Source organism: Odocoileus virginianus, chromosome 4 (assembly GCF_023699985.2).
Source record: "Odocoileus virginianus isolate 20LAN1187 ecotype Illinois chromosome 4, Ovbor_1.2, whole genome shotgun sequence".
Taxonomy (NCBI): Eukaryota; Metazoa; Chordata; class Mammalia; order Artiodactyla; family Cervidae; genus Odocoileus; species Odocoileus virginianus.
In genome coordinates, this window is record NC_069677.1 from 23,657,032 (window position 1) to 23,671,644 (window position 14,613).

At 41.1% G+C, this 14,613-nt stretch overlaps 1 protein-coding gene across 1 annotated transcript in view; it reads left to right on the forward strand.

Moving 5' to 3' along the window:
* The window catches only part of LIPH (lipase H), a 48,837-nt gene that overhangs the window by 31,384 nt on the left and 2,840 nt on the right, over nt 1–14,613 (forward strand). The window contains exons 8-9 of the mRNA XM_070466281.1: nt 951–1,062; nt 13,872–14,045. Of these exons, the coding sequence (XP_070322382.1) occupies nt 951–1,062; nt 13,872–14,045 (286 nt within the window). The remainder of the gene's footprint in view (nt 1–950; nt 1,063–13,871; nt 14,046–14,613) is intronic.

A 14,613-nucleotide genomic window follows, 5' to 3' on the forward strand; every position in this document is an offset into this window, starting at 1 on the left:
AACTGGAGATGGAAATGGCAACCCACTCCAGTATTCTTGCCTGGAGAATCCAATGGACGGCTGTCAGGCTACAGTCCATGGGGTCACACAGAGTCGGACATGACTGAAGCAACTTAGCAAGCAAGCAAGCAATGCATATCAATAGGTATTTCTGCTGGGATTACAAGGGAAGCATCATCCCTTCCCAGTTAATGTTGTAGCATTAATGTATTTTAGCTTTTTTTTTTTTTAACACCATAAGACATCACACAGGCAATATTTGCATGGATATACACATTCATTTATCACTTTTTTATTATCATTTCTCTTGTATTTTGTAAATACAGTAAAGTGTGCTGACTAATGAGGGGAGAATACCAGAGCATAATAAGAACTCTGAGAGAGACCTGACTTAGTCTGATCATCAGTGAAGGCCTCCTTGAGGAAGTGCATTAAGTCAAAACCTGAAGGATGAATTGGCAAAGGGGACAAAGCCCAGACACAAGAGAGAGTATGGCAGTGCAGATGGTATGGCATGACTGGGGCAGAGACGAGGGAGGCTGGGTAGGCTAGTGGACATGACCCAGACTGAGGAAGGCCTTGTCAGCTGTTGAGGGTCTCCACATGGCCCCTATTTAGTTTATTCTAAAATGGGCAGAAATTGTGGTGCATCAATCATACTTGGCAGTAGGCCATGAGACTTCAGTCAATAATGTGGGAACACTGATCCAAGAGTGGTGCCTGAACATGGCAACTGGATACCATTGAGTTCTGCCATCACTCAGGCCATCTTTACCAAAGAGAATAGAGAGAAATATTGGAAAATTCTGCCCTGAATCTTTGCAGAAAAACTAGAGAGGAAGGGAAAAAAGAGACCTAGTTATTAGGTAGGTCAGGTTTTTAGGAACTGAACATTCAGGAAAGCATTTGGGAATATTTCTCTCACACCATGATTTCTCCCTGTTTTGAAGTATATCATTACTTTGTGGATATTATAACCTGGAATAAGAACATAAGAAGAGGATCCATTACAATCAAATTGAAAGATAAAGCTGGAAACACGACAGAATCCAAAATCAATCAGTAAGTTGGGCTAGGATTATTTGCAACTTGCTACTTTCTTTTTTGTTCGGAGAAGTTAAGTTCCAAATATATCAACTTTTTAATCATAGAACTGTATGTGACTTTGTCCTGTGAAAGATATAAAGGAATATGTTGCTTTGTGGCTCTTGATCTTTCAGACTCTTTACAAATGGAACTGGTGCAGAAATTTTCTTTCCTTCTACTTTCCTTCCCCACTTCTTTCTCCCTCCCTTTCCTCCTTTCCTCCCTCTTCTCCTTCCTTCCCTTTTTTTCCCTCCAAATTCTTTCCCCATTTAGGTTGTTATATAATACTGAGCAGAGTTCTCTGTGCTATATAGTAGGTCCTTGTTGGTTATCCATTTTATTTTCTAAATAACTTTATTTATTTGCTGTCTGTGCTGGGTCTTCATTGCTATGCGCAGGTGAGTGGAGCTACTCTCTAGCTGTGGTGTGCAAGCTTCTCATTGTGGTGGCTTCTCTTGCTGTGGAGCACAGGCTCTAGGCATGTTGGCTTAGAGCTTAGTTGCCCCACAGCATGTTAAATTTTCCCCGACCAGGGATTGAACCCGTGTCCCTTGCATTGGCAGGTGGATTCTTATCCATTATACCACCAGAGAATCCCTGGTTATCCATTTTAAATATAGTAGTGTCTACATGTCGATCCCAAATGCCCTAACATCCCTTCCTCTCATTCCTCTCCGCTGGTGACCATTAGTTTGTTCTCTAAGTCTGTGAATCTGTTTTGTAAATAAGTTCATTTGTATCATTTCTTTTTTATCATACCAGATTTCTCTTTCTCTGTCTGACTTTACTCAGTATGACAATCTCTGCTACTACTGCTGCTGCTAAGTCACTTCAGTCGTGTCCGACTCTGTGCGAACCCATCCCTGGGATTCTCCAGGCAAGAACACTGGAGTGGGTTGCCATTTCCTTCTCCAATGCATAAAAGTGAAAAGTGAAAGTGAAGTCGCTCAGTCATGTCTGATTCTTCACGACCCCATGGACTGCAGCCTACCAGGCTCCTCCGCCCATGGAATTTTCCAGGCAAGAGTACTGGAGTGGGGTGCCATTGCCTTCTCCGAGGTTTGCTTAAACATTTAATCACAAAAGTCATCCCTGCTCACTGTAAACGATTTAAAGCAGTAAGGAAATATGTGATATAAGAGTCCAAACCCCTGCCACATCCCAACCATCTCATGCCCAAAGGCACCCACTCACAAACATACATTTCTATTCTTTTCTGAGCTCATAATATACATATATACACAAACATATATATGTATGTTTCTGACACTCAGAAAATGTATTTTGCAATAGAAAATTGGAAAAATCCTGTAAGTCCAATGATGGGGAAATTGTTAAATATTCCCATATAATAAAACATTATTCAAGTAAGTTATTTATGAAACATTAAATGAAATGCTTATAATGCACTAAGTGGAAAAAATAAAGTTATATTTTATAAAATCATATACAGTATACAACTAGCACAACAATGTCAAAATAATGAAAAGAGAAGCATGTCAAAATAAGTTAGATTGCCCCTTGGGTGGAAGGGATGTGAGTCCTTTCTAAAGTTTCTCTTTCCTTTTCAGTTTTCTGTGTGTTGTATGTATATAGTTTAAAAAGAACTAAAAATTTTTTCTTCTGTTACTTCTATAATCAAGAAAAAAGGGGAGAAATCCCCAAACCTTTTAATTTAAGCAAAAGCATTTGAGACTCATTTCATTCATTTACTCAGAAGATGTTTCCTGGGTTCTTTTATCTTTTGGACACTCGTATTGTCTCTTGGCCTCATTCATAGAGGACCGTGTAGAAGGTCATCTGAAACTGGCGATCATCTTATTGGCTGGCTCACTGTGCAGATAAATAGGGAAGGTGTGGAGGTTTTTTTGGCCATACCGTGTGGCTTATGGGGGTCTTAGTTTCTTAACCAGGGATTGAATTCAAACCCTCAGCAGTGAAAGTGCAGAAGCCTAACCACTGGACCACCAGGGAATTCTTCGTAAGTGACTTTTTCAAACACATCCTTGGAACATAATAATAGCAGCCTTTGTTTATTGAACCAAGCACATTACAGACAGTGGTTAATGTAGCTCTCACTAAAACCCTGTGAGATGGTATTACCATCCCTATTTTATATATGAGAAAACTAAGGCTCAGAGAGGGCAAGCGATTTGGCCAATTTCACACTCTTTTCAGCATCAAGATCCCCAGAGGGAACTGCTAGGGGCCCCATCTTGAGAAACCAGTCTCAGGTTTCTCAAGGTTTATAGGCTTCAATGAGAAAGGTGGGCAGAGCCCTCATCTGGAGAGTCTAAGAAACAGCAGGGAGACTGCAGTTCTATGAGGAGCAAAACTTGGGTTACATATTTGCTTTACATGTCTTGGAAATTTGAATTTGATATAGTAAATTTCTCCCAAGTAGGAATTCCTAAATTTGGAGGTTTGTTTCTTTCTTTTATGAAGGCTTGTTTCTTGATTAAGATAGAGAGCTTAATATCTTTTTAAAGTCATGTTCAGTCATTTCTATTTTAGTTATATTTGTGAAAAAGTCACCACCGATTAGAGAATATATGGGAAAAAAGTTAAATGATTGTTCTATTTTGTGGTAAGATTATGGCTGCTTTTCTTTCTTTTGCCAGGTAAACTTTAACATTTTAGTATTCAGTATTTTTACAGTTTAAGAAAAGGAAAATAATATTAGGGTATGTACCTTGAGTTTTGGGGGCTTTCTGGATAGCTCAAATGGCAAAGAATCTGCCTGCAATGCAGGAGACCTGGGTTCAGTCCCTGGGTTGGGGAGATAACCTGGAGAAGGGCATGGCAACCCACTTCAGTATTCTTGCCTGGACAGAGGAGCATGGTGGTCTCCAGTCCATGGGGTTGCAAAGAGACTGAGAGACTTAACACAGACACACACAGACACACACACACACACACACACACACACACACACACACACCACACAGCTAGAGTTTATTCAGTCTTACCAGACAGTGGGCACATATGAAGTCACATTCAAGGATATTACTTGCCTGTTGATTCTCCCTCTGTACATGATTCAAATGTATTTCTTATTTTTTTAACCTTAAAAATTCAGATATAATCCACATACCATAAAATTCACCTTTTTAAAGTTTGTAATTCAGGGGGTTTTAGTATATTTGCAAAACATGAAACCATCAATACCATCTAATTTCAGAGCATTTTCATCATCTCAAAAAGAAACCCCATACTTGTCAGTAGTAATTCCCCATTCCTTCCTCCTGGCCGGCTCCTGCCAACCACTAATCTGCTCTCTGTTTTATAGATTTTTCTATTCTAGGCATGTCATATAAATGGAATCATACAATATGTGGCTTTTTTTTTTTTTTTGCTTTATGTGATATTTTTAAGATTCATCTATGTTGTGGCATTCATCAGTACTTCATTCCTATTTATGGCTGAATAATATTCTGTTGTATGGATATTCCATAATTTATTTTGATCCACTGACCTCTGGCCCAGCAAGCTTCCACTGCACAGTCTGCTCACTCATACCACATTTTATTTACCCATTCACCAGTTGATGGACATTTGGGTTCTTTCTGCTTTTGGCTGTTATCAATAATGCTGCTATGAACATGTATGTACAGGATTTTTGTGTGGACATAGGTTTTCATTTTTCTTGGGTATATACCTAGGAGTGGACTCTCTTGTTCATACAGAACTTTGTGTTTAACTTTTCAAAGAAGTTATACCAAATTGTTTTCAAAGAAGGATGCACCATTTCCCCTCCCTCCAGCAATATATGAGAGTCCCATTTCCTCCACGTTGCCAAGATTCTTATTGTCAATCTTTTAAGACTTTGCTTTTAAATTATAATTAAGAAACCCATAAAATTTACCATCTTAATCATGTTTAAGTTTACAGTTCCGTATTAAGCGTGTTCACATTGTTGTGAAACAGATCTCCAGAACTTTCACCTTGAAAAACTGAAACTCTATATCCATTAAATAAAAATTTCCATTTCCAATAGCAACCATCATTGTACTATTTTGATGAATTTGATTGCTTTAGATACATTATGGGATTCCTGGTGGCTCAGTGGTAAATAATCCACCTGCCAGTGCAGGATATGCAGGTTCGATCCCTGCATCAGGAAGATTCCCTGGAGGAGGGCATGGCAACCCACTCCAGTGTTCTTGCCTGAAGAATCCCATGCACAGGCGCCTGGTGGGCTACAGTCTATGGGGTCACCAAGAGTCAGACTGACTGAAGCGACTTAGCATGCAGCACAGAGACATCATATGAGTTGAATCATACAGTATTTGTCCTTTCGTGATTGGCTTTTTTCACCTAGCATTATGTCCTCAAGTTTTGTCCATGTTACAGCTTGTGTCCATGTTACAGAATGTCCTTTCTTTTAAGATTGAATAATATTCCATTGGGCTTCCGTGATAGCTCAGTTGGTAAAGAATCTGCCTGCAGTGCAGGAGACCCTGGTTCGATTTCTGGGTCAGGAAGATCCACTGGAGAAGAGATAGGCTATCCAGTCCAGTATTCTTGGGCTTCTCTTGTGGCTCAACTGGTAAAGAATCCGCCTGTAGTGTGGGAGACCTGGGTTCGATTTCTGGGTTGGGAAGGTCCCCTGCAGAAGGGAAAGACCACCCACTCCAGTTTTCTGGCCTGGAGAATTCCATGGACTGTATAGTCCACGGGGTCACAAAGAGTCGGACACGACTGAGCGACTTTCACTTTCACTGTCAATATTTCATTGTATATTTGCATCACATTTGGAGAAGGACATGGCAACCCACTCCAGTACTCTTGCCTGGAAAATTCCATGGACAGAGGGTCCTGGTAGGCTACAGTCCATGGGGTTGCGAAGAGTCGAACACCACTGAGCGACTTATTTTCACTTTACACCTTCATGCATTGGAGCAGGAAATGGCAACCCACTCCAGTATTCTTGCCTGGAGAACCCGGGGACAGAGGAGCCTGGTGGGCTGCTGTCTATGGGGTCGCACAGAGTCGGACACGACTGAAGCACTTAGTAGCAGCAGCAGCAGCAGCATACATCGCATTTGGTTTATCCATTCATCCATGTCTGTCTTTTGTTAACAGCCATTCCCATGGGCATTACATGACATCACATTGTGGTTTTGATTTGCAATTTCCTAATGATTAATCATGTTGAGTATCTTTCATGTGCTTGTGGGCCATTTGTATAGCTTTTTGTCTGTTCAGATTCCTTACCCATTTTTCCTTTTGTTAGTCAGTTGTGTCTGACTCTTTGCAATGCCATGGACTGTAGCCCTCCAGGCTCCTCTGTCCTTAGAATTCTGCGTGCAAGAATACTGGAGTGGGCAATCATAAAAAGGAATGCATTTGAGTCAGTTCTGTTGAGGTGGATGAATCTAGAACTTATTATACAGAGTGAAGTGAGTCAGAAAGATAAATATCATATTCTAATACATACATACGGCATCTAGAAGAACGGTACTGAAGAACTTATTTACAGGACAGCAAAGGAGAAACAGATGCAGAGAATAGACTTGTGCACATGGGGAGAGGGGACGAGAGGGTGAGATGTATGGAAAGAGTAACATGGAAACTTACATCACCATGTGTAAAATAGATAGCTATCGGGAGTTTTCTGTTTGTCTCAGGAAACTCAAACAGGGGCTCTGTATCAACCTGGAGGGGTGGGATGGGGAGGGAGATGGGAGGGAGGCTCAAAAGGGAGGGATGTATGTATACCTATGGCTGATTCATGTTGAGGTTTGACAGAAAACAACAAAATTCTGTGAAGCAATTATCCTTTAATTAAAAAAAAAAAAAAAAAAAGAATACTGGAGTGGCTATCCATCCCCTTCTCCAGGGGATCTTCTCAGTCCAGGGATCAAACCTGGGTCGCCTACACTGCGGGCAGATTCTTTACTGTCGGAGCCTCCCTAGAAGCCCCTTTTTCCTTTTAAATAGACTTTATTTTTAAGAGCAGTTTTAAGTACACAGCAAAACTGCAGAAAATACAGTGATTCCCCATATTCTTTTTGCCCCCACATAGGGACAGACAGCCTCCCTCAGAACCAAAGTCTGGCACCAGCATAGTACATTTGTTACAACTGAAGAATCTACACTGATATGTTATTCTTACCCAAAGTCCATAGTTTACTTTAGAGTTCATTGTTGGCATTGTGCATTCTATGAGTTTTGTCAAATGTATGACGACATATGTCTGTCATTGTAGGATCACAGAATAGCTTCACTGCCCTAAAAATTTGTGCTCTGCCTATTCATTCCTCCTTTTCCCAACCACTGGCAACCACTGAATTTTTTTTTTTTTTTACTGTTTCCATAGTTTTGCATTTTCCAGAATGTCAAATAGTTAGAATCATACAGTAGGTAACATTTTCAGATTAGCTTCTTTCACTTATTAATAAGCATTTAGAGTTCCTCCATTTTTTAAAAATTACTTGACTGCTCATTTTCTTTTACCTTCATTTCTTTTTCTATTGTCTGATGTATCATGGGCTTCCTTGGTGGCTCAGTGGTAGAGAATTTGCATGCAATGCAGGAGATTTGGTTTCTATCCCTGGGTTGCAAAGAATCCCCTGGAGAAGGGAATGGCAACCCACTCCAGTAATCTTTCCTGGGAAATCCCATGGCCAGAGGAGCCTGGCAGGCGACAGTCCATGGAATGCAAAGTGTCGTACATGACTTAGCAACTAAACAACAGCACTAATGACAAGCTGGTTTATCACATTTTATTTATCCACTCACCTACAAAAGACTTCTTAGCAGCTTTTAAAAATTAATTAATTAAAAAAAAATTTTGGCCACACTGAGAGGTTTGCAAGATCTCAGTTCCCTAGCCAGGGATTGAACCTGCACCCTCAGCAATGAAAGCACACACAGTCCCAACCACTAGAACCCAGGGAATTCCATCTTGGCAGGTTTTTTCCTCCAGGAAATTCCCCATCTTGGTAGTTTTAGATAAAGCTGTTAAAGATATCTGGGTGCAAATTTTTGTGTGCCTTACCCATTTTAAACTAGGCTAATTAGCTGTTTATTTTTGAGTTGCAAAGGTTCTGTATATATTCTGGGTATAAGGCTTTTATAGTTTTATGTCTCACATTTAGGTCTTTGATCCCTTTGGAGTTTTTTTAAAATATTTATTTATGTGGCCACTCCCAACCTTAGTTGTGGCATGGTGGGACTTTCATTGTGGCATGCAGGATCTTTAGTTGTGGCATTCTAACTCTCAGTTGCGACACGTGGGATCTAGTTCCCTGACCAGAAATCAAACCCTGGTTCCCTGCATTAGGAGTGCGGAATCTCAGCCACCCAACCACCAGGGAAGTTCTGTCACGTCTCTTTTTAAAATTCCTTTCTTAAGAGATTTTGCTTCTGCAGCTTTTCTTGGTTGTTATTCAGACAGGTGAACATAAGTCTTCAATGTGTGATGATTCCTAAAGCACTGGAAAACAGACTTTTCCTCCTCAAGACAATTTTCCGTTTGAAACAGCAAAATACTCTTATGCTGCAGCATGAGGGTGATGTTTTGGCTCTTCTTGAGGACATTGTGGGAAGTCAGGCTGCCCTGGCCACTTTCCCCACTTCCTTAGAATAGGAGCATTCAGTAGTGGACTTCCTTTGGCTCTCTTTCCTTTTATGGTGCATTATTTTGGGGATCTGTGCCTAAATGTTTTCCCATATCCCTTGGCAATTTGAAATTCCACAGTGAAACCCTTGACTGAGACAGTCAAGGCAAGTGCTTCCTTACAAGGTTGCTTGAGTGCCTACTTCTTGCATCACATTTTCTTCATGTAAGCACGCATTTGTGTGCTCTTTGACAATTCTGAGAAATCTTGGTAGGTTTTAACATTCTGATCTTTTGTAGTTTTTCCTGTTTCTTTTTGCAGTTAGCATTCTGGATCCATCAAGGTCTGGTGCAGGGGGGACGGGCAGGTGGGCTGCCTGCCCCCTGCCTGCCGAGTAGGGGGTGCCCCAGTTCTGCCTGGTGCACGCCGTTCCCCTGGGAAGATCACTTCGGGGTCCCCAAACCCTGCGTTCACTTGCCTTCTACTCACCTCCTTCCTTGGGGCCTCCTCACTCGCACCCAGGCCGGGCGGAGGAGCCTCCTGCCTGCAGCTGCTGCACAGGCGCCGTGTGGACCAGGCGGAACCCAGGGCACCCGCGCATCCTCCCGCCTGCATCCTTCTGCCTGCAGCTAGCGGTCATAAGGCCCGAAACCCGTGCCTTTCCCCGCTCCCTTTCAAATGCCTTTATCATTATTCTAGTTATTTTACTCTGGGCGGGAATTCTTTGAGGATCTGAGTAGAAGTAGATGTCTATAGAAGGGATTTGTGTTTGTGTCAGTTTAGTTCCTGGAGATAGCATCTATCTGGGACGGCTTTACTTTTTTAAACCTGAGGTTTCTCGGACCACAAGTAGTTCGAAGTGGAACTGCTGACCCACGTGAAAAGCAATCTGCATCTTAGCTTCTCATAGTGTCAAGATTTGAGGCAGGGAATTTTCTGTCCCCTGAGGCGGTAGAAGGTTTATTTCAAATTCAAGTTTAGTTCACTCTTCCCCCCAGATGTCTCCTATTCAACTCCTGACCTTAAGGGGCCCATAGACTTTGTTTCATGTCCTACTGAACTGCAAGCCCATGAATATCGAAGCTCAAGCTTTCTAAGTTCCAAAAAAAACAACCGAGGGTGATTTCAGTATTCCCTTTATCTATTTGGATTTCTGCTTTTATGTATTTTGGGAGTTTGTCAGTATTCTTTCCTTTCTTCTTAGTTCAATGCAATTTAAAAGGTTTTTAACTTTTGTTGTTGTTGTTTGTAATTGTATTTACTCTTATGAGTTGTTTATAGGGTATTTAGTGCACCATACTGCCAGAACCCATAGTTCATTGGCTCTTATTCTATTTATTCTTGTATGAACCCAACCTTGGTTAGTGCCCCCTGTGTATCTCCAGACATCCCTCTGGGTGGAAGAGGGCATCTTACCTGTGCTCACAGACAACCCTGATCAGATCCAGGTCTCCTTTTTCCTGTCCTGCCTCCCTAGCACCCCCACTGTATTCTGCCATCTGTACGTGGCATCACCTTCCCCTGGAGTCTCTACTTTTTCCTGGTTCCACAGTTGCCCTTCCTTGGAGAAGTGGGAAGGATGCCTTTCTCCCTTGCTAGACTCTGATCAAGAGAGGACCAGAGTTGAACTGTTTATAACCCTTTTAGGTTAATCCACTCCTTTCCTATTGTTTTTTTTTTTTTCTCTTTATTGTGAAAAATTAAAGTTTATAGAAAAGTTTCAGTAGTACTATGAGCCTTTTCATTTTCTGAACCATTCTATAGTTGTCACCAACATGCAGGCTCATCAACCCAAAGTACCATAGTATGTGTTTTCTACAAGTAAGGACCCTCTCCTACATAACCACAATTGACCATCAGAATAAGAGAATACTATTGATCCATTGCTACCATCTGATCCTGATCCTGTTTGGAACCAACAGACTGGTTCCAAATAGGAAAAGGAGTATGTCAAGGCTGTATATTGTCACCATGCTTATTTAACTTATGTGCAGAGTACATCATGAGAAATGCTGGGCTGGATGAAGCACAAGCTGGAATCAAGATTGCTGGGAGAAATAGCAATAACCTCAGACATGCAGATGACACCACCCTTATGGCAGAAAGTGAAGAAGACTTAAAGAGCCTCTTGATGAAAGTGAAAGAGGAGAGTGAAAAAGTTGGCTTAAAGCTCAACATTCAGAGAACTAAAATCTTGGCATCCGGTCCCATCACTTCATGGCAAATAGGTGGGGAAACAGTGGAAACAGTGGCAGACTTTATTTTTGGAGGCTCCAAAATCACTGCAGATGGTGACTGCAGCCGTGAAATTAGAAGACACTTACTCCTTGGAAGGAAAGTTATGACCAACCTAGACAACATATTTAAAAGCAGAGACATTACTTTGCCAACAAAGGTTCATCTAGTCAAGGCTATAGTTTTTCCAGTTGTCATGTATGGATGTGAGAGTTGGACTATAAAGAAAGCTGAGTGCTGAAGAATTGATGCTTTTGAACTGTGGTGTTGGAGCAGAATCTTGAGAGTCCAATCAGTCCTTCCTAAAGAAAGTCAGTCCTGAGTGTTCACTGAAAATGATGTTGAAGCTGAAACTCCAACACTTTGGCCACCTGATGTGAAGAGTTGACTCATTTGAAAAGACCTTGTGCTGGGAAAGATTGAGGTGGGAGGAGAAGGGGACAACAGAGGATGAGATGGTTGGATGGCATCAACAACTCAATGGACATGAGCTTGAGTAAACTCCTGGAGTTGGTGATGGACAGGGAGGCCTGGTGTGCTGCAGTCCACAGGGTTGCAAAGAGTTGGACATGACTGAGTGACTGAACTGAACTGATTCTGTGACCCCATTCTAGTTTTAGTAATTGTTCTAATAAACATCCTTTGTAGCAAAGGGATTCAGTTCAGGATCCCTGGCTGCATTTGGTAGTCCTGTTTCTTTAGCTTTCACTTTGGAACAGTTCTTCTGCTTTTCCTCAACTCTTTTGACCTTGACACTTTTGAGGATTACAGGTCGATTATTTTTAGCATGTCTTCAGTTTGGCTTTCCCTGATGTTTCCTCATGATTAGATTCAGGTCATGCATCTTTGGCAAGGACACCACAAAGGTGATGTCATGTCTGTCTCAGTGCATCCTGTTAGGAGGCTCACAATTTTGGTTTGTTTCATTAATGCGCATCAGTTGATTAAGGTGATTTCTGCCAAGTTTCTCCACTGTATTTGTGGCTGGGTACTTTGAGACCATGTAAATTGTCCATTACTCCTCCTAACTTTTACCCACTAGTTTTAATGTTCCATGGTTGAATTATTACTCTGATGGCTGCCATATGGTGATTTTTCTAATTCAATGTTTCAGAAAGGCACTCTCTTCTCACTTACTTATTCATTTCTTGGTTATATCAATATGGATTCCTGGATTTTTATTTTATTAGGGGAGACTTAGGGCTTTCCAGGTGGCTCAGTGGTAAAGAAAGGAGATGAGGGTTCGATCCCTGGGTCAGGAAGATCCCTTGGAGAAAGAAATGGCAACCTACTCCAGTATTCTTTCCTGGAGAATCCCATGGACAGAGGAGCCTAGTGGGTTACAGTCCATGGGGTCCCAAAGAGTCAGACATGACTTAGTGACTAAACAGCAGTAGCAGCAAAACTGAACCCTATACCCATTAAATAACATCTATTTATCCTTTCCCCTATTCTCTGGCAACCACCATTCTACTTTGTGTTTCTATGACTTTGGCTACTTTAGATACATCATATAAGTGGACTCAAACGATATTTATTTTTTTGTGACTGGTTTACTACATTTAGCATAATGTCCTCAAGGCTCATTCATGGTGTAGCATGTGAGAGGATTTCTTTTCTTTGTAAATCTGAATAATATTCCATTGTATGTACAAATCACATTTTAAAAATCTGTTCATCCATTGATGGACATTTGAGTTGCTTCCACATTTTACCTATTATAATAATGCTGCTATGAACATGGGTGTGCAAATATCTGTTTGAGACCTTGCTTTCAATCCTTTTCAGTATACACCTAGAAGTAGAATTGTTGGATCATGTGGTAGTTTTACTTTAAATTTTTTGAGGAGCCTTCATACTGTTTGTCATAGTGGCTATACTATTTTACATTCCCACCAATACGTACAAGGGTTCCAATTTTTCCATACTTGCATCAACACTTATTTTGTTTTTTTCCTACAGTAGCCATCCTAATGGGTTTGAAGTGATTCCATATTCTTTTGCACAGCTCTATCATTCTTTGAGTATTTCTTACTTTTTGACATACATATCATTCTAGGATCACTTCGTGCTTTCCCTGCCCTAGCCCTGAAATCAACCATTTCTCCAGGGAGCCCTGGTTCCTTTTTTGTGGAGATGGTGTTTAAAAACCAAAATCTTGGCAACCTTTTAGATTATTTCTATGTGTAGCACTTCTGCTTTCCACAAGACTGGCAGTGAGGCTGGGGTGATGAACACCTCCTCACCTCCATATCCAAACTAAGGATTCGTTTCTGGAGCAATCGTTTCTCCATAGCCTCCTCTCCCAGCTCCTCAGAGGGACGGTACCCAGCTAAAACTCCTTTGGACACACCTTAGGCTCAATTTGGGATTCCAATTGTAGGAAACATCTCCACACACTTAGAAAAAATTATTGAAACCTATGATGTAGCTATTTTAATTTGAGGTTACCCTTGAGAGGCAGAACTGAAAAAATATATGCTTAAGCACAACTTCTAACTTAGTATGTAGTTTGGCTAAAAAATATAGCTATGCACCTAACAATGAAATTCAATGGAGAAACCATAATTTTGAACTCAGCCAGAACCGAGTTTTTCTTCCTGCACTGTTATAGATAAGCCCTGTGACCTGGGTGAGCTTAAGCTCTGAGAACATCTGTTTCCTTGTCTGTAAAATAAAGACAGTAATACCTTGCAGAATTTTGCAGGGGACTGGAGATATGTGTCAAGAGACAAGGAGGCTGTCTGGCCTACAGCAGGTAGGCAGCACACACCTTTCCAGTGTCACAGCATTTCATCAGTCCTGGGGTCAGCAGCTTCACTTATGCTGATCCTTTGGAATCCAACGGACGTTGCTCAGGAAAGTCAGCTAGTGCAGGCTATGGGGTCAAATGGCTACCTGCTAATGAGTGATCTGTAGGCTTTAAATGGGTTTTTTTCATTGGTAATTTAGATTCACTTAAAAATATATTCTTTCTCCTTCCAGTGAACCTGCAACATTTCAGAAGTACCACCAAGTGAGCCTGCTTGCAAGATTCAATCAAGATCTGGATAAAGTGGCAGCCATTTCCTTGGTGTTCTCTACAGGATCTGTAATTGGCCCAAGGTACAAGCTCAGGATTCTCCGAATGAAGTTAAGGTCACTTGGCCATCCAGAGAGGTAAGCTGAGACAGGGTCTGACCGACTCTTGTTTTCCATAGATAACTGACTCCTGTCCAATCTGCTTGGTCTGTTGTTTCAACAGGATTTCAGTAATCACAATGAAAAAAGTGAGGGGTTTTCCAAAACTAGATTTGATTAAATAAGCTTCCTAGGGACTTCCCTAGTGGTCCATAGCTGAGGTCCACTCTCACAGTGGGGGCTTGAGGGGGCCGGGTTTCATCCCTGGTCAGCAAATTAGATCCTACATGCTGCAATGAAGACACAGAGCAGCCAAATAAATAAAAATAAATTAAAAATAAATATTAAAAGAAAAGTTGCCCAGTAATCCAAGAAGAATTTACTGGTATGCACTTAAAGATAAATGGGCCAATAATCCAAAGAAATAATGTTGTTATATGTTTAAACAATTCTTCCCTAGTACTCCACCCATGTTTTTTGCCAGCTGATACTCTGTTGTAGAAAAGAAAGCCTCATATAATTTGGCAAACTGATAAAACACAGCCCAGCATTAAAAAAGGTATAGAAAATTTGAAATATTTTATTGCATTGATACAGGATAGAAGTA